The sequence below is a fragment of the Strix aluco genome, chromosome 1 (genome assembly GCF_031877795.1).
Source record: "Strix aluco isolate bStrAlu1 chromosome 1, bStrAlu1.hap1, whole genome shotgun sequence".
In the NCBI taxonomy this organism is placed as follows: domain Eukaryota; kingdom Metazoa; phylum Chordata; class Aves; order Strigiformes; family Strigidae; genus Strix; species Strix aluco.
In genome coordinates this window covers 138,993,538-139,012,978 of record NC_133931.1, presented here as the reverse complement: position 1 = coordinate 139,012,978, position 19,441 = coordinate 138,993,538, and the positions used below count along the sequence as shown (strand labels likewise).

Sequence of the window (19,441 nt, the reverse complement as noted above, 5' to 3'; positions counted from 1 at the left end):
TATATGTCTTAAATTATGAAAGGAGTTCAAGTTCTGATCCTATTTCTTGACTGATCCTAATTACAATAGTAATGAGATAATCTGTTGGTACTTGATACTGGCTTTTATCATGATCAGGAACACTTCTGTTGAATCTAGTGGAATAACCTGAGATATTTGATACAAAGAGATGTGGTTTTCAGTGTAAAGTAACATTTCTCAATCGGATTTTGCATTTCGCAAGGGTATACAATGCCCCAAACGCAGCAGTGGGTGGATGGACCCGGACACCTGCAGAAGTGTATTTCATGTGCTCTACTGTGTGTCAGACATTTGGGGATGTGGTTTGTGGGTCTTAACCACCACATGGTTGCTCTATCAGCTTTTCAAGAATAATAGTATTTGGCAAGAGGTGGAGAAACAGGGAAGTGTTCTTGTCTCTTTCGTTAAAAGTTTTACATAACAATGGATATATGAAGCACAGGCCAGATTCTGTGACCTCACTGTGCTGAAAATTTCCCTTTAAAGTAGTTGTAGCTTAGTTTTTTGAGACTTGGAATTATTGGATGAATATCGCTTATGCAATTCTTTTAAAATATCACTTTACATTGGGTAGCAAATTTTTGGTAATTCACTGGTGTTTTGGAAATAAGTGAAATTATTGTTCTCTTCAAAACCAAAATCAGGTATGGTTCAGGAAAGTCATTAGCATGGAGCCTTTGGGTTTTCAAATTGAGGGGAAAAAATATGTCTTTCATAGTGCATTCAAGTCAAGTTAATTTGAATGCCAATATGTAGTGTAACTTTTTTCATTTGTACAACCAGACAGTGTTTCATTCAGTATAGCTCTCTCTGTAACTAAAAAGTGAGTGAAACTCCTTAAACACTGCATAAACTGGCCTCTTCAGGGATCTACTTGACAGAGTGCCATGGGATAAAGCCTTGGAGGAAAAAGGGACCCAAGAAAGTTGGTTGATATTCAAGGATCACCTCCTCCAAGCTCAGGAGCAATGCATCCTGGCAAAGAAGTCAGGCAGAAACACTAGGAGGCCTGCATGAATGAACAAGGAGCTCCCGGACAAGTTCAAACACAAAAAGGAAGCCTACAGAGGGTGGAAGCAAGAACAGAGAGCCTGGGAGCAAGATAGAGAAACTGTCCAAGCAGCCAGGGATCAGGTTAGGAAGGCCAAAGCCCTGATAGAATTAAATCTGACCAGGAATGTCAAGGGCAACAAAGAAAAGCTTCTACAGGTAAGTCAGTGATAAAAGGAAACCTAGGGAAAACATGGGCCCTCTCCAGAAGAAAGCAGGAGACCCGGTTACCCAGCATATGGAGAAGGCTGAGATACTTAACTTTTTTGCCTCAGTCTTCACTGGCCAGGGCTCCAGCCACACTGTCCAAGACACAGAAGGTAAAGGCGGGGACTGGGAGAATGAAGAATCACCCACTGTAGGAGAAGACCAGGTTTGAGACCATCTAAGGAACCTGAAGGTGCACAAGTCCATGGGACCTGATGAGATGCATCTGTGGGTCCTGAGGGAACTGGCAGGTGAAGGTGCTAAACCACTATCCATCATATTTGAGAAATTGTGGAAGTCTGGTGAAGTTCCTGCTGACTGGAAAAGGGGAAACATAACCCCCATTTTTAAAAAGGGAAAAAAGGAAGACCTGGGGAACTACAGGCCAGTGAGTCTCACCTCTGTGCCCAGCAAGGTTATGGAGCGGATCCTCCTAGAAAATAAGGAGGTGATTGGTGACAGCCCACATGGCTTCACTAAGGGAAGGTCATGCCTGACCAGTGTGGTGGCCTTCTATGACAGGGTTACAGCGTTGGTGGATAAGGGAAGAGCAACTGACGTCATCTACCTGGACTTGTGCAAAGTGTTTGACACTGTCCCGCATGACATCCTTCTCTCTAAATTGGCGAGACATGAATTTGACAGATGGACCATTTGGTGGATAAGGAATTGGCCGGATGGACTCAGAGTTGTGGACAACAGCTTGATGTCTGAGTGGAGAGCAGTGACGAGTGGTGTTCCTCAGGGGTCGATACTGGGACTGGCACTGTTTAATATCTTTGTGGGCGACATGGGCAGTGGAATTGAGTGCACCCTCAGCAAGTTTGCCAACAACATCAAGCTGTGTGGTGCGGTCGACACGCTGGAGGGAAGGGATGTGCCATCCAGAGGGACCTGGACAGGCTGGAGAGGTGGGCCTGTGTGAACCTCATGAAGTTCAACAAGGCCAAGTGCAAGGCCTTGCACATGGGTCAGGGCAATCCCAAGCACAAATACAGGCTGGGCAATGAGTGGATTGAGAGCTGTCCTGTGGAGAAGAACATGGTGGTATTAGTGGATGGAAAACTCACTATGAGCCAGCAATGTGCACTCGCAGCTCAGAAAGCCAACTGTATCCTGGGCTGCATCAAGAGAAGCGTGACCAGCAGGTCAAGGGAGGGGATTCTCCCCCTCTACTCTGCTCTTGTGAGACCCCACCTGGAGTCCTATGTCCAGCTCTGGGGCCCCCAACATAAGAAGGACATGGACCTGCTTGAGGAGGTCCAGAGGAGGCCACAAAGATGATCAGAGGGCTGGAGAACCTCCCTTATGCGACAGGCTGAGAGAGTTGGGGTTGTTCAGCCTGGAGAAGAGAAGGCTCCAGAGAGACCTTATAGTGACCTTCCAGTACTTAAAGGGGGCTACAGGAAAGATGGGGAGGGACTCTGTATCAGGGAGGGTAGTGATAGGACGAGGAGTAACGGTTTCAAGCTGAAAGAGGGTAGATTTAGATTAGATATGAGGAAGAAATTATTTCCTGTGAGGGTGGTGAGACACAGGTTACCCAGAGAAGTTGTGGCTGCTGCCTCCTTGACAGTGTTCAAGGCCAGGTTGGACGGGGCTTTGAGCAACCTGGTCTAGTGGAAAGTGTCCCTGCCCATGGCAAGGGGAGTTGGAACTAGATATTTAAAGTTCTTTCCAACCCAAACCATTCTATGATTTCCCACCCCCCGGAAAAACCTGAATAAGCATTAATCATAAGTCTTGGTAATTAATTGCAAGGTAGCAAAAAACAGAATTGGAGAACATTTTTTTTCAAGTTTAAAAATGAAGGAGTCTTTGGTAGCAGTGTCTTGAAATTACTTTGCAGTTACTGTAATTTTTGCAAAATTCAGATGTCCTTATAAGAGCAGGTCAGTGTTCTGTGAAGTTATAAGTTAAACAGATTCATGTAAATCTTAAGTTCTTGAAATAACTTCAGCAATTATACTAGTTTTATCAAGACTTTATTTTTTTTAGGTGGTGCTAGGGAGAATAGGGCAGGTTTCTGGAGTAAAGTGGAGGGACTCTCATGTTTGTCAAGCTGTGGGTTAGGGACTTGAAGTTAGATGTTACTTGTTCCAAGTGTTCTAATCTCTTAATTTTTGCTTTTCCATCTTTTTCCAAGCAAAACCCGAGAAAATTTCATTTTACCATGAGATGGGAGACACTTAAAAAAGAACAAACATGAGCTCCCCTGCTTGACTGTATTGATCTCTGTCAAGTGAATCGGTGCCTTCCACAGCCAAGTATGGATTCTTTCTTGTAGTGGGGCTTGTGATGCAGTCCTGTGAGACCACAGATGAACTCTCAGTGTTGGAATAAGGTTGATGAGTCTAGTTTACTGTAAATTGAGCTGTGACTTCCACAGCTGAGCTCAAGGCTACAGTCTGAGATTCATGAAATAAAGTCATTGATGCCTTCCTGTGTGCTGTGAAGATTGTACTAACTTTGAGGTATCCAGCCAGTCTTACCTGATGATAGGAATTGTTCAACTGTGCCTTGTGCCTGCAAAGTGGAGGTGGAGTGTGCTTGCGGTTGCCTCAGTGTTGGGGAAATACCCCAGGTGGGAGGCTGTTGCTGGAGCCTGTTGTGCCTGGTGATAAACAATTGTGCAAGGAGCTGAGGGGAATGTTTTCACCTGGACAAGTCTTGGGAAGATCAAAGGTTGCCATACTCACTATGCTGCTTGCCAAAGATGAAGGTATCTTGAGGATTTTAATGCAAGAAGAATGCCTCAATCTCAAGTGACCTGTAGTCCCATGCCCATGGTCCTTAGACATCAGGAGGACAACATTTTTCCTTGTCGGAAGGTGCTGGTCTGCCTCTTGGCCTCTGCCTGGGAGAGTGACAGTGGCAGCAATAGCTTTTGTTTGACCTGTGAACCAGGGATTGTCCTTAACCCAGGACTGAAGAAATGAGCTGTTTCTCTTCCTCCAGCCAGGCTGTGTGAAATACTAGCAAAATGTCAGGAGGTTATGATGGACAAGGAGCAATATGGTAACCTGCCTTCTGAATATCTTGTTCACTGGCACACTAACTACAGCCGCTAGGTTGTATATTCCACTGTGAAAAACACTGAATGGTGGTTTTACCATTCAGGAACAATTTTTCTATCTTCTATCATTTCTACCTAAAACTGCCTCTCCTGTCATTGTATTCAGCTGGAGTCAGAAGATCAGTTACAGCCTGGTCCCACTGGGTAATTGTGGTGGGCAGCAACTCTTCAACCCTCGGTTGTGACAGCCCCTTTAGCAAAGCATCTCCTGCAAGCTCATCTTTGAGGAGTTGCCCTCAGGTGTGGGCATAGCAAACAGTGCAAAGGGGGACAAAGATGTTGGACTAAGAGGGAGGAAGGAAGGGAGGGAGAAAGTTAGGGTCCTGAAAAGAGAATAAAGACAAGGCAGTTAGAAGAAGAATAAAGAGTAGGAAAAATGGACAAGGTTTCTAAAGGTGAAAATGCAAGAAGTGAGAAAAAGGCATGCACATCAGAGAATGAGCCACAGAGCCCCCTGGTACTTGATGTGTGATGCTGAGGGAGTCTTACGAGTTTGGCGGTTTTCTTGGTCTTGGTGTGTGGACTGGGGATCCCCTGGTAGTAGGGTGTGAAAAATCGGTCTGTTCAGTGTCATTGCTAAACAAGGGAGAAAGAAAAAAGATATCTGGCTTTCAGTATAAGTTTGTTCTCAATAAGTTAATCTACAAAGGAACCTACTTGTTTGCTTCATAAACTTCAAGGCCTGGCCAGTTGAGGTAAAAATGAAGCTGATAGGAAATTTGGAACAAGTATTTAATTCTACAAATTCCTGGCATAGACACGGCTGATATAAAGTTACTACTGTATCTCATCACAGTTATAAAACAGGAGGTATGTGCTTTTTTCCTTAATTATCAGCAAGACTCACATTAACTTAAACCTATAGCTTTCAAATCGGCAAACTCTGCAGACCAAAGGAACATTCATAATTTTGTCACAACAAGCCCCTGTGTTGGCAATGTATAAAATCTGTCCTTTGCTCCTTTGTGCAGCCATCTTCCAAAATGTCTGTAGGTGACAAAGTGCTTCTGAAGGTGTATTTTTATTACATTGTGTTGTAAGTGAAACAGTGGTCTAACTACATTGGTTTTTATCAGGAAAAAATGCTAAACCAATCTATACACCCTGGATATTTTGGGAAATATTTCGTTACAGACTTGGAATTTAAGCTATGATGATGCTGATGATATATTTGCAAATAAAAACTCATTACATCTGTTCCTACCGCAGGAGTAGAGACCACATCCTGTTAAATGTCGTATGACTAATTTAATTTTTACAAGTGACTACTTAATTGCAATTTCTAAATACTTTTCCATGATGGTGTGCAGTGCAATAGCTGTTTCTTGGTTAAGTTTGTGGATTACATGCATTATTTTGTGGTTACGCTTATGTTAATTCAGGATTACGGGATGGGTAAAACAGAGGGGATGCTTATCTGCTAAGTGGAAAAAGGTATGTACTCTGATCACTCCTGATTAAGAAATCAGGTCCAAATTTCTATGAAAAATAAGTTCAAGCAACTGCAAAGCAGGGAGCAGCTACTAGTATGGGAAGTGAGATAAGTCTGGGTTTCCAGTTATATTCCAATTCTGTTTCTCAGGATCTGCTTTAATCTCAGAGAGACCCCCCAAATGGTGCAATTCATGACAGTGAAACCTTTTCCAGCCAGACTGGAAGATTGCCTGTACATCTGCCTTCATCCCAAATGGTCTCTCTTCTAACAAATCCCATTTTCTGTTATAGTCCCATCCCAGGTCACTGGGCTGTATGATTAGGAGGGATATAGGTCTTGCAATTTGAGGGATGTCTTCGAAATTCATTGTATTTGTTAATGCATGCTAATGTGGGATCCTCAGGCATAGTCAATACATGGTTTCTTGTCCCTTTACATCTCTTCCCAGATTGTTAGAAGTGGAAGAGGACAAAAACTGCTGCTGGGCAGCTATACTCATAGTAGCTAATTTTTCCCTTTTGAACTCAGGATGGGACTTTGAGCTTTCCCTAGGTGATTTTACTTTTGTGTGTGTAAGAGCTTTAAATGTTTCTTTCGGGTAATAAACTGTTAATATAATTTGCTTATACATCATACTGTCCCTATTTGTGTAGTACAGGATGTAGAACTGTATCTATTAATACATAAGTTCAAAGGTATAAAGAAACAACTAATCATAAATGCATTTGCTGCTATTGAAACCAGTCAGAATTTTGTCATCGGTACAGTTGAAACAGAATAAAATCTTGAAAATACTGTGTTAGGTAAGCACTGTCTGGTAGAAATAAGTATGGCAGGGCGAATCAAATCTGTTTTCTGAATCTGAAGGTTAATTTTTTTTTTTTTTAAAAAAAACCCAGATTTTCTCATGGAAGATTGAATCTTCTTAGATTCTGATCACTGAATAGAAATTCAGATTGCAAAATTTCTGTAGTGTGTTTTCTGATGACTGCCAAAGTCTTGAAAGTATACCAAGATTTGGTTAAATATGTTTAGATTACAGAAATTAGTAGATTTTGTTAAGAGTTCAGGGAGGAAATGGTATTTTGGTGTTGGAGCCTGCAGAGGTTGCATTTTCTGGGGGTGAAGGGTAGGTTTTGGTTTTCCTTTTATCAAGAAGAAATTCACTGAGAGAGATCAGAAACTGTTATCTAATCATTCGACTTGAGAAGCAAGAGTTTACAAAAAGCTTTCCACCCAATATCACAAGGTTTGTAGTAATATACATATATTTGGCAGCACTTCTTAACCATTAGGATTTGACTTTGACATATACTAGTGTATACTTACCTTTCCACCGTTTTATCTTTTAACTTGAATGCGGAAAAGATTATTAGTCACAGGTAATCCTGGCAAATTTAGGGGGAAGTTTCCCATTGAGCTAAGCCAAGCTAATGGCTCATTACTGCTGAAAAGTGATCCTGCTCCCCTTGCTTCACTGGTGGCATAACTCTTCCCGTTCTCGTAGCATCAGCTCTGCTTTGCTAACCTCACTTGCCATCGGCAAAATCTGTGAAGGTACTAGAGATGTAGACAGTCTCTTTCAAGTAGCTGTTGTTCTTTCTGCCAAAATTTAGTGTTTACATCAGTACATAGACTTACGTGGCAGGGGATGGTATTGAAGCATGGGAAGTGGATCAGGCTGAAATGTTTTGGGTTTTTGTAAAGTTTCTTACACGTCTGACAAAAAAGTATGGTTAAAAAGTAGAAAAATGGTACTTCAGAGACTGTCATTGCAAAAAAAAAAAAGTAATTTTGCATTACAGATTAGTGTTATGTTGCATTCTGTCTTTTAAATTTATTTTTTTTTTTCTCTCTTGCCTAGTGTTATGTTCACAGCACCAAGGAATATTTTGTTTCTCATCTTTAACACTGTCTCTTAATACCGTGGGCTTTTTCTTGCATACTGTGGAGTGTATGCATGCTTTTAAACATAGCTTTACGTCCTTCCTGCATTGGGAAAGCAAATTCAGGATGAAGGGAGTTAGTAATCTGTTGAGCATTCCAAAATCTCTGTGTGAGGTTAACAAGTAGAGATGCAGTGGGAACATGGGGAAGGGCTAGCTGGGATCTGCAGGGAGAGGCTGGTCCTGTACAGCAGCAGCCGAAATGTTGCTTTGCTGTGTAGTTTCCTAGAAGCAATTATTAGCAGGTCTTCTTGGTTTTGGGGTGGGTTGTTGGATTTTTTTGCTTTGTCCAGTGAGTTAGCTCTCAGGAGGAGCTCTCTTCAATAGAAGTGGTGAGGTATTTCATTGTTGTTAAAAGTAGCACAGTTGTTTTTGAGGATTGATTTATAAGAATTAGGAATTCTCATTTTTACCATTCTGGTTTTTTATGTGTTTCACTGGTCTACCAACTAAAATCGATGTGTTTATGGATTGTTGTAAAATGCTTTCTACACAACAAACTGGAAAAAGGATGATAAGTTGGTTAGTTTGAGAGGCTGCATGATGTGCTCATGTGTTTAATGTTTAGTTCTCCTCTGATCATATGAATTCTCCGCTGCAAGTCTTCATGTGCCACAAGCACCAGTGAGTGTAGATTTCAGCAAGTGATTCTTATCCTGGGATCAGTTCCTGAAGTTGTCACAGTGACAGCAAAACAATGGCCAGTAAGGCAGCTGCTGCATGGAAGTACCCTGAGAATTGTGGGTGGCTGTGAAGGAGCTACAAGTAAAATGGTGGCAGCTCAGTGGCAGCATCAGCAATACCCTTCACTCTAGGAAGGACTTGAAAGTTGACCTCTCCCCACCCAGCATGTGGTAATCTTTGCTCATCTTCTACATCCTAAAATGTAGTAGCATTGACATCTTCACTAGATTTGCAGACAACCTGGGGTGGCCATGAGCTGACGAATGCTGCTGGGAAGCATGGACACTTGTCTGTCAATTGCATGAGATTTCAGTACCCTGTATCTTAGATGTTTCCTGGCATTCAAGGAGGAAATCAGTGTGACTGTCTAGCTGCAGTGTACCTAGTAGGTGATGTCAGGTAGCCACCTGCTACTGGGAGAAGTAAGACCAGGAGATGCCTTTCTTCTTGGTTGGTCTTTTTTTTCCCCTTTCTGTTCTCAAGTAGTAATAATAAAGTCCTTAAAAGGTCCTATGTGGGATCCACGTTTGGGTCTCATAGCTCTTAGTGACATAATAAGGGCCAGAATGGTCTCTAACCAAATGGTCACGAAGAAAACGGCTGGGAAGGTAAGCTGTGAAAAAGCCAAACCAGGATTTCCTACATCTCCCAGAGCATATGCCAGGACAGCTAAAGCAGGATCTTCTGTGTTGTGGGAAAAACCTGTTCACCACAGACATCTTGAAAGTGACCACCTTGGAGCCTCCTCATTCCTTCTTGAGATGTTGCACAATTCAAGGCATTGGTTTTACCATATTGGGCAAAGCCATGGTTTGGTTTGTTTTGAGCCTCTGAGATGCAGGCTCTGGGTGGACTGGTCACTGTTTTGGCATTCCCAGTGGTGGAATGTGTGTGTGGACAATCAGATCGCTCAGAGGAAGAGGAGGATTTACTGACATCCTTATCCACATTCCAGGGCTTGCCTTTCATCTCCTCATCTGCATCACTGAACCGCAAGAGAGAGAGGGGGTAATTAATGTTCCACCACTTTCAGGGACGAAGCTCGAGGGGCTTCTGCTGCTTTCGTCCCTTGTATGTTCTGTGAATTCCTCTGAGTTTGGGTATATGAGGGACCTGCACAGCCACAATGAAGCAGATGATACAGCTAAGGAATGTTTCGTGGTTTGGTACTCAGGCTAAAGACCTGGGGTGTTTTTTCTCTCCAGTATTCAAGAATATGCATTCATGATATGTGGCCTGTCTATGCTAGTGGAATATAAGTGACAGAAGACAAATGCATTAGATCATGAACTGTCATTGACCTCTCAGCAACAATATATTGATTTACATCACCTAAGGAAAGAACCTAAGATTTTTTTTTTTTTTTTTCCTGCTTCTTGGGGGAGGGGGGAGAGATGTTTAATCAAACTTGGAAAATTCCCCTGGCTGACAGCAGTAAGTCTAATCAGATGACAGTATTAATGTCAAAGCTGTTAATGTATAATTTTGTTTAAAAGAGATTGCTTGACTTGTAAGCGGATGCTTACACTTATAATTTTATGGAGTGTTCCTTATTAAATGTAGGGGACTCACTGTTCATTTGTTTCTCAAGAGCAATGATGCTTTACCTTGTTCATTTAGTACCATGTTCAGTGCATCTTGTTCCTTCATATCCCATTTTAAGAATTACATGTTGATCGAGCTGTCTCTGTATGTGTGTACATATGCGCTATATAGATAACTGACCTAATTATGCAAATAAAATTTAAATTCTTGAAAGTGGTTATTTTGATAATTGCAGGTATTAAAAATCGGATACATTAGTCTTATTTAAAGTTCAAACAGGTTATACAGTGGGTTTTTTAAATCAGCTTTTATTTGTTCTAAAAATATAAATAAGTCATAAATATAATCTCAAATATTTTAAAAACATAAGTTATACAACAATTTTTCTGGCTTCTGAAAATATTTTGTTGTTGAATACATATTAAATAAGTTGATATTCTGGATAGTACCATTAGAAATGAAATAAAATACGTCCTTTTTTAAAATTATTTCTAAATACCAAAAATATAAATAGGAAACATTAGAAATGAATAAATATTTTAAATACAATAAATATGTTCCTAGAAGGAAATGATAATGTATATAAATGCAAACCATTGTTATTTTTTCTGGTTCTTAAAACAGAACAACACTGTCATCTGCCACATGACAGATTTGTAACAAAGGATTGTGCCTGAATTAAAACATTCAGACACTGAAACTCCTGGTGTTTTTCAAATAGCGAACAGCCCTCACAGTTTTCTCCATAAATGAAGTAAAGTCTCGGAGGATGAGGTGGGTGGTGATTTTCTCTATCCAGGTCTTATCGGACTTCAGCTTTGTGCGGAGGGATTTCTGGGTAGCTGGGTCAGGGATGGTCACTTCATCGGGATTGATCACCTGTGAAAAAGACAACATTGGGGTGCCCCAGTTAAAACACTGTAATTGAGCTTGTTGGAGAGCATCCGTTTATATGTACAGTATGTTCCCGACCAGCTGCATATCCACCCTTCCTGTGCTGCGGACGACAGATCTCCCTGGGACCTCTGCTTCCCTAAAGCCCTGCTTCTGCGGTGGGGTTTGAGGTACGTTGATGCCTGCTACGATTACTGCGGAAGAATCGGAGGGTCTCCTCTGATCTATACTGTTTGTTCTGGTTTGAATGCAACATCTGGCATGGCGGTCCAACAGGCTGCACTGAGCAGATCGGTACACCTCTCCTGCTATCTGCCGACTGCGTGGTTAGTTGGGAAGACGCTGATCGTGATTTGTCCCAACCTGTACTAGGTGTTACATCCTGAGTCATAAGTTAATTAGATGACATTGGCATACTCTTACATTTTGTAGTAGATTAACAGTTTCCAAAGATGTCAGACTTGTTTATCTGCTTAATTCTTACTTTCCAGGCATTTAGGCACGTGGGAGACTAAGGGTCACCAACTTCCACTGATGTGTGGGATCCTAACTGCAAGATAAGTAAAAGGAGTTATGTACCTAATGCTGAGTGACAGCGCTGGGCACCTGGTACCCAGATGCCTTTTAAGAACTTGTCCTGTGAAGTGGGTAGGTGACTTCTAAAAATGGGAGTTACCCAAACCACAGAGCTGGTTTAGAGGATTTGGGGTCTAGGAGTCTAACAATAAAGTATCTGCTTCATTCTGGTTTTAGGATCTCTCCTACCCTTTAACAAGTGTCAAAAGCGTGCACACCTCCTTCTGGAACATCTGGTTTTGTGAAATTCAGTAAGATACGAATATTCTTTCTGTCCAGACTACTTGGAAGTGGATTCTGATCACACACCCAGTTACTGGTATATCCAACTTCTTGTTGCATGCTGTAAGAGTTTGTATCTGGATATCCAGACAGGTATCATGCTGATGGATCTACCTGACCACAAGTGACAGATTCTGTCCTTGCTGTCCTGGCCTTAAATAGCAGATAAACTTCTCTTGTAAAGAAAAACTTCCAACCTGGAGATCAAGACTCCTCTCTTTTTCAAAAACTGTAGTTTCTACAAGTATGGGGTTTGCTTTTGATCACTGATTTAATTCTGCCTGTTCCAATTAGCTCGATCTTACTAATTTTCAAAAAAAGCTAGTCTCCCCCAGTTAGGAGACAAACTTTCTGCAAACTAATTTATCAAGTTGGAAGCCAGAAGTCAGTTGCCGTCTTATGACAGGACTATTATTCTTAGCTAGCACAGTGTGAAAAAAGTGGTTCAGCTCCCTTTCACTTAAAGAATGATAGACATAAATAAATATGTTAGGAAAGGTATGGCAAACACACAATGGGCTTTTCAGGCACCAGAAAACACCTTGAGGGAAATCATGCCCTGAGATTTCTGCAGTCCTTCATCACCTGGGTGGTTCTTACTCAGGCAAATAGTTTCCCTGATGACAAAGGAAGTATTCATGTTAAGGGTTATTAACGTGAGTAAGAACTGCAAGAATGAAGTGAATTTTTGGAGTGTAATCTTTAAAAGCTCTCCAAAACCTAGAAAACAACTGTCAGAAACAAATAGCATTTAGTTTACCAAATCAAAAGAGAATCGGGTATTTTTAAAGAAGGAAGATTATTTTTTTTCCACAATAATCACAGGCAAAATGTGTGCTTTTCAATAGGCAGCACCTTTTGTATAGTCAAGTTACTAACTTCATGTTCTGAATTTTTCTTCCTTGATTTTTAAGCTACTGCTATCTCAATATACCATACAGCTTGGCTTAAAAGTTTGGAGAGTTTTAAAGATTAATAATATTGTAAAAATGCTATTTATGTGTTTTTTTTAAAAAAGTTGCTTATTCCTACTTCTCAGGGGGTTGCAACATGAGAAGGCTTGACTGAACTGCAGTTTGACAATTAGGAACAAGCTCCCTGAAAAATCTTATTAGCCAGGCAGCGTTAGTACATTTGTTCTTAAAACAGTGACGCACTTAATTGTTGGTTTGGAAATTAGAAATAACAATAGAAAGCAGGAAGAAGAGTTGTTTCCTTAAGAAAAGAAAACAAAACATTGTAAAACCTGTAAGTTAGTCATAAGGGTAAGTATCTGAGCATAAGGAGCCATCACCTGTTTCCGCTGAGAGAAATGAAAGTGGGAAATGTTCAACTTCAGCTTGCATTCTATTTTTCTGAGTACACATCAGTGCTAAGCCATAACAATTAGCGGAGCGAATTTAAAACAAACTCACCATCTGTCTTATGGTATGTGCCAGGTGCTCTGTACTATAACACAGCGATTCAACATTTTGCTTTTCACTAGTAAAAGTTTCTTGTATGTATTCAAGGTACGTCTGAAACGTATAAAGTCCGCTTGAGATTTTCCTCAAGCATTTATCCTGAAATGAGAGAAAGGTGAGAAAGTCACTTACAGCTCAGAAATGCCTCGATCGCGATATTGCGTGTACGGCACAGGTGAGCGGATGGTGCTTATACAGAGCGCGGAGCGCTGTGCCATGCCAGAGCCAGCTGGAGCGGCACGGATCTCGAGCTCGAATTCCCCAGCTTTTTGGAGCAGGCAGAAATTGCCGCGGGTATATAGGATTAGACTGGAAAGGAGAGCAGTTCCTTGCCTCATCGAAGCCGGCGAGCAGACACCCGTCTTCCTCCGTCACCTTGGGGAGATTGAGGTTGTTCTGGACGAGCATCTCCATGCTGTTCCCGCAGATGGTAAACTTCTCGCACATCTGGGGAGAGACACGGAGAGGTTTCGTCGCACCTTGGCCGGAGGCAGCCGCCCCTGGGCTGGGGGTGAGTGTCGAGTGTGTGCGAGCCCCCCGGCCGGCTGTCGGTGTCAGTGTGTCAGTGTGAGCCCCCCCGGCCGGCTGCGAGTCTCGGGTGTGAATGCCCCCAGCCGGGAGCGAGTGTCAGTGTGAGCATGTGTGAGCCCGCAGGCGGGTGTGAGTGTCGGTGTGAGCGTGTGTGAGTCCCCAGCCGGGAGCGAGTGTCAGTGTGAGCATGTGTGAGCCCCCAGCCGGGAGCGAGTGTCGTCCGCGAGCGGGGGGTCCCGCCCGGTACCCACCTCCTCCTGCAGCTGGGCCGCCCGGGCGTGCAGTTGCCGGGCCAGCCGCACGCAGTCGGGCAGCGCCGCCCGCCGCCCCGCCGCCTCCTCCAGCTCGGTCTCCCCCGACGAGTCGGCGGCGGGCAGCGGGGCGGCGGCGGCCCGCGGCAGCAGCAGGAGCAGCAGCAGCGGCGGCGGCAGGGCGGCGCGGGGGGCGGGCGGCCGGCGGCGGCCGGCGCGGTCGCCGTCAGGGTCACGGTGATGGTCGCAGCCCCGGGGGAACTTCATGGTGCGGCTTCTCGGCTCCCGGCCCTTCTCCTCGGCGAGGCTGGCGGGTGGAATGAGCTCCGGGCATCCCTGAACGTGTATTTATCGAGGGGGCTTCGAGATTATTCATGGCCCGGGAAAATCCGGCGTGAGAACACGGGGGTGTGTGTGCGCGGCGGAGCGCGCCGGGCCTGACACAGCGCTCGCCCCGTCCGAGCGGCGGGATTGTGAAACGGGGCCGGGGGGGGCCAGCCGAGAGCGGCCGGCAGCAGCATGAAGTCATCGCGCTCCCGCACCGTAACTCCCTGCGGGCCGGGCTACACAACAACCACCCCCCCGCCCCCCCCGCCCCGCCTCACCCCCGCCGCCTCCGGCTCACCTGGGCCCCCGGGACCGGGACCGGGGTTGGGGTCAGGGTCAGGGTCAGAGCTGGAGCCGCCCGGCCCCGCCTGCCAGCGCCAGCACAGAAAGTCTGAAATTGTACACACATATGTAGTACCTACATATGTACATACTTCAGATATTTTAATATATCAATGTGGTTTAATGTTCTACACATTTTGTATTATGTATGTTTTTCTCCATATTTTAGCTATTTTTATTGTTTATACATGTGAAACTAAATGCATATGTTTAGGTGCTGGGTATATCTAAATTGTAAGTTGCCTCTCTCCCTGTGAGCCCCGTATGGGTAGGATGAAATACATCACATTCCTACACTTCAAATGCACCGGGAATGGTCCACAGGCAGCTCCTACAGCTCCAAGGGGAGGGTGGCCCAGGAAATGCCACGCAATTCTCTCTTATCTGCCGCCTTATCTCTTTCTGCCGACCTGGGAGGTGTGGTGGGAATTTCAGCCTTTCGGAGGGACCCTTCACCCAGGGCAAGTGTGCCCATTTGGCTCCATCCTGTAGAGTGTGGACTGAGTCAAACTATGCAAGGCAGGCTGACGTTGAACTTTTGAAATGTCCTGAACTGAATTTGGCCAAACTGACTTCTTTTTTCTTTTAGTGAAATCAGTGTCATTTTCTCATGTAAGGAAGACCAGAGAAAGACCTGATTCTGCTTCGGGAGATGCTAACAGGAGGGCACAGAGTGGGGAGAACAGAACACGGGGCATAGGAGAGATAACAGAGAGAGAGAATACCATGACTGAACTTGGGTTTCCTCATTTGGCCTCTCCCTTTCAAAAAAACAGGTACTGCTATTTCGTTTTCTAAGAACAGCCTAGACAGAGAGCCTCAGGAAAAGAAGCAGGGTACTACTAGTTTTTTAACGTCCTGTTCTGCCAGAAGCGGAAAGGCAGCTGCAGTAATTTTGCCCAGTGGAGAAATATTAGCACTGAAACACAAGTGTGAGAGAGCAATTTTTAACAGCAGCAATCCGTCTCTGCCCAGTTCCCTGAGCGCAGAGGAGGGGAGCCAAAGCAATAATTTTCTGTAACGTTAGCTCTCGCTTGCCAGATCTGTGGCATTAGGCATAAGGGTAAAGCATACCACTGTCTGTATGCTTGACTAGTATCAAATTAAAAGACCGGATTGCAAGGTGCCAATGTATTAAAACAGCAAGACCACATGAGCTCAATGCTCCTGACAAGCCCCTTCTTTGTCTTCTGATAACCATCAAGGGCAGATACAGCAGTGATGGGAACTCCTGCCTCCCTCTCTTTCCATTTGTGATAGCACATGAACGAACGTACCTGTCTCAGAGAGGGGTTTCCTTCCACTGCCAGGCAGCTCACAGTCTGTTCCCTGCGGACAGCCAAACTTTTCCTTTACCTAATCCAAGTGAAAATACTGATTGTTCCTAAAATCACCAAAACTTGGGAGAAGGCTACATTTCCTTAATATCTTTTCAGCAGGCATTCTCTAAGTTAGTTGTGTCTGTAGCTCTGTAATTTTTAATTTTGTAACCTTGTTTCATGAGTTGTCCTTTTCTCCTTGTGTCATGAAAAAGTCTGTTCCTTAGCAATTTCCAGAGAACCGTTTTGTGCTGATCACTGTTACATGGGGATCAGTCTTGCTGATGTGTGTAGTTATAGCTTCAGAGTGAAATAAAAGCAAATTTCAACTGTTATTCCTCATCTAGAAGTCTCAGCCTTCAGTTATTATTGTCTCCTTTTGCATTTAGTGGTTTTGTTTACTCTCTTATATGATTGTCAGTGTGACTTTTCAGAAGTACAAAGTATACTTACATGCTCCCATAGAAGTTGCTCATTAATGTCATAGAAATTCAGTTTGATAATCTAGGACAAAGTGTAGCATTTAAGGGAAGGAGAAAACTGGAATTTGTAGCATTTAAAGGAAGGAGAAACTGGAGTTTACACAATAGCATTAAAACACTTCTATTGCTCTGAACAGTTTCATATGGAAAACCACTTTTTAAATTGGTACTGCACATAAAAGAAATACTTTGGGCTGATCTATCTATAATAATGGTTAAAGTTCAGGGAGGGCTTAAAGGGGGTTCATTAGTCTGTGCTCTACTACACCGAGTTACACTGATTCATCAGTAGCCACGTTGTTCAAAATATAGTAAGCTCTGAACAAACATCACTTGCTCATGAGTTAGCTACAGGTCAGGAGATTTGCCTGTTCGTACTTTAAAATGTGTAAGTAGCATTGCTGAGACTCTAAGGTATAATTTCTAGAAACAGAGGAATTTCTTCTCTGCATGGCATCTTGTAATACTGCAGATTACTGTTCTCGTATCCTTTTATTGCTGTCGTTTTTCATTTCACTGTACAGGTTCTATTTTTCTTGTCATTTATACTATAAAGCAGATGGCTGCATCCTGACATACCTTCCTAAGGTGGGATTTCAGAAATTCTCAGTGTTTATCCAGCTTTTTCTCCTGCCCGAGCAATGAGCATTACTACCGTACATTTCTGTGGGAGCAGAGGGGCCAGTTCTGAATGTTGTAAAAAATCTCTCAGACTGTCCACACGTGAAAACTACTCCCAGTTACAGTCAAGGGTGAGTTTATAGACAGGGAGCCAATCCAGGATCATCTCATGTGTCAAACTGTTTTCTAGGATCAGTATGGCAACTCACAGACCTGTTCCAGAGCAGGTTGTTTCTTCTGGAATTGCTCTGCCCAGGAGCAAGCCCGTGTCCCTTTTGCTCCTGATAACCTGGGAGATTTGCAGACAGGAGGCTGTTTTCAGGAGAGGTGGGTGATACCAGCATGGAAATGCTACTGCCACTGAAGAATTCAACCGACTGCAGAGCTGTCATGGTCAAAGCTTGTCACCTGACTTCTCTCAGCCATCAGGCACATGTCTGCAAAGAGCTCCACCACGGACCGAGGTCTGGCAGCAGCAGGAGACCTTGCTTGCTGAATGCTCTGAGTCAACTAAAAGGTTGTCTAAATGGCATTCCTAGATGGAAAAATAAGGTCTTTTAATAAAGTAGGAGAATTACTAGGGCTGCAGTATGTTCCATTCTGATTTATCTGTGTGTTTGGTTTGACCGGCTTTTTCTTTTTAATAATCTCCACTGTTCTACAGTAGTAATACAAACCATTAATGTTTATTTGGAGATTATGACTTCAGATTGTACTGTTGATAATAAGAGAAGGAATATAACTAAAAATGCAGTGTTCTTCTGTAGAAGTGTTAGTTTGTGTGTGGAAGAGAATGCCAATTGTTGGTAGACTGTTCAAGTGGCGTTCAAGTGGTAGTCATGAGAATGACTAAACAAATAACTTCCAAATGTCTTGAATTATGTGGAAAGCTTGATGTCCGGTTCCCCTGACATATTTTTGGTTGAATCCCTCAAAGCTTGGAATGAGGGATCTTGAGTTCCTACAGATCTTGTAAAAAGTGGAGATGAGTTCTTTGTAGTCCATCAAGATGTGAACGCTTCACCCATTCTAGAGCTCTTTTCTTTTAAGGATCTTTATATTGAGCATTCCCTGACATTACAGGGTCTGTAAATGTTTATGTGCCTCTCCTCTACATTTTCTGGAGTTTTCGTGGTACAAAGCATTAGTAGTATCATCTTCAACAGTCTCCATCAAAAATCCCAAGCTTCAAAAAATGAAACTTTTTTTTGCCCATGCATTTTCAAATAAATGGTCACCACTGGCTCTGCTAAGAGCTTGAACGTATGAGTGTTAAAACAACCTGCCCTGTGCTGTATTTGAAGTGAACAGGTTGAACAGGTCATTAATATCCTGTGTTCATGTTTCTCATAAGCAAACATTGCTTTGAGAAACTCCACGTCACCAAAGAGCACTGGTGCACTTGTCTAACGGCCCTTCGCTTTTGCAGCTTTGCAAGTTCTTTGGTTCTCTGTTGGCTGTTTGCCAGGGAACTGCAGAGTTGTTTGGGGATTTTTTGGTGAAAAGCTCTGGGGATTGCTCATTTTTCCCTAAAGGCAGACTTGCATCATTTTTAAATGAGACTAGGATATGTAGTAATATACTTTTTTTTTTCCCCCCCCTGGGTGTATCATATGCAAATACGATGAATTTCCATGCCTGAAGCTAAATCAGAGATTTAGAGGAAAAATTCTTAGTTAGCTTTAAATTATGTTCTGATCTGCAGTTTTATCTGCTTAATCTTGAGAAGAGAAATCATGCCATGGTCTTCTCTAGTCAACTTCCAGGATGGCAGGTATGCAGTCCTAGGTGAAAGAGGTCCTGGAAATAACTGTTCTTGGGGAATATCTGAATGCCACCAGTCACTTTAAATAGAGACATCTCCTTCAAATCAAAATGTTTGCAGTCATTTTAACTCCCAAACGGGAATATTGTAACACTTGCCAGTGAACCTAGGTTTGCACTAGGAGTGCTTTGTTGCTGTGGCTGCACTGATAAATGGCATCAGGAAGTGATTCTACAAACTCTTCTCGTGGAAGGAAGGTAGCTCTTGCTTTGTCTCCACCACGGCGCAGTGTGCCTGGTGTGGTGGGTGATGGCTCTTTGGACTGTGTGAGGCACCAGAGCAGAGAGCTGGCCAAGTTAGAAATAGCCTGGTGGCCTTTTGTCTTTCACAAGCATGATACCCACATGCTGTTATTTGGCTTGTTTGTGACCATCGTCCGCTATGGCAACACACTGTTTTGGCAAAGAGCCCATTTTATGAGTATTGCATTTTAAATAATTGTTGGGCTGTGCTTCTATAGAAAATCTCTGTTCCGTTTTAAAAAAAAAATTGACTGTAAATTCCACTTGTGTTTAAGGAACCTCTTGGTTCCCTTTGAGCTCTTTTCTAAGCATGAAAGAAGAA

At 43.2% G+C, this 19,441-nt stretch overlaps 1 protein-coding gene across 1 annotated transcript; it reads right to left on the bottom strand.

Moving 5' to 3' along the window:
* Nucleotides 1–10,139: 10,139 nt before the first annotated feature.
* IL6 (interleukin 6) lies at nt 10,140–14,228 on the bottom strand. The gene is made up of 4 exons (XM_074815162.1): nt 13,962–14,228; nt 13,513–13,626; nt 13,132–13,278; nt 10,140–10,843 (listed from the first exon to the last, which is right to left on the bottom strand). The coding sequence occupies exons 1-4, from the start codon at nt 14,226–14,228 to the stop codon at nt 10,652–10,654; spliced, it is 720 nt and encodes a 239-aa protein (XP_074671263.1). The 3' UTR covers nt 10,140–10,651.
* Nucleotides 14,229–19,441: the final 5,213 nt, after the last annotated feature.

Excerpts from the sequence above, each read along its gene's own strand:
- IL6 (XM_074815162.1), bottom strand. The coding sequence starts at position 14,228 with ATGAAGTTCCCCCGGGGCTGCGACCATCACCGTGACCCTGACGGCGAC. Across the intron at positions 13,279-13,512 it reads TGCTCGCCGGCTTCGATGAG|GATAAATGCTTGAGGAAAAT; the intron begins GCAAGGAACTGC and ends CTCTCATTTCAG. Across the intron at positions 10,844-13,131 it reads CACATACCATAAGACAGATG|GTGATCAATCCCGATGAAGT; the intron begins GTGAGTTTGTTT and ends TCTTTTTCACAG.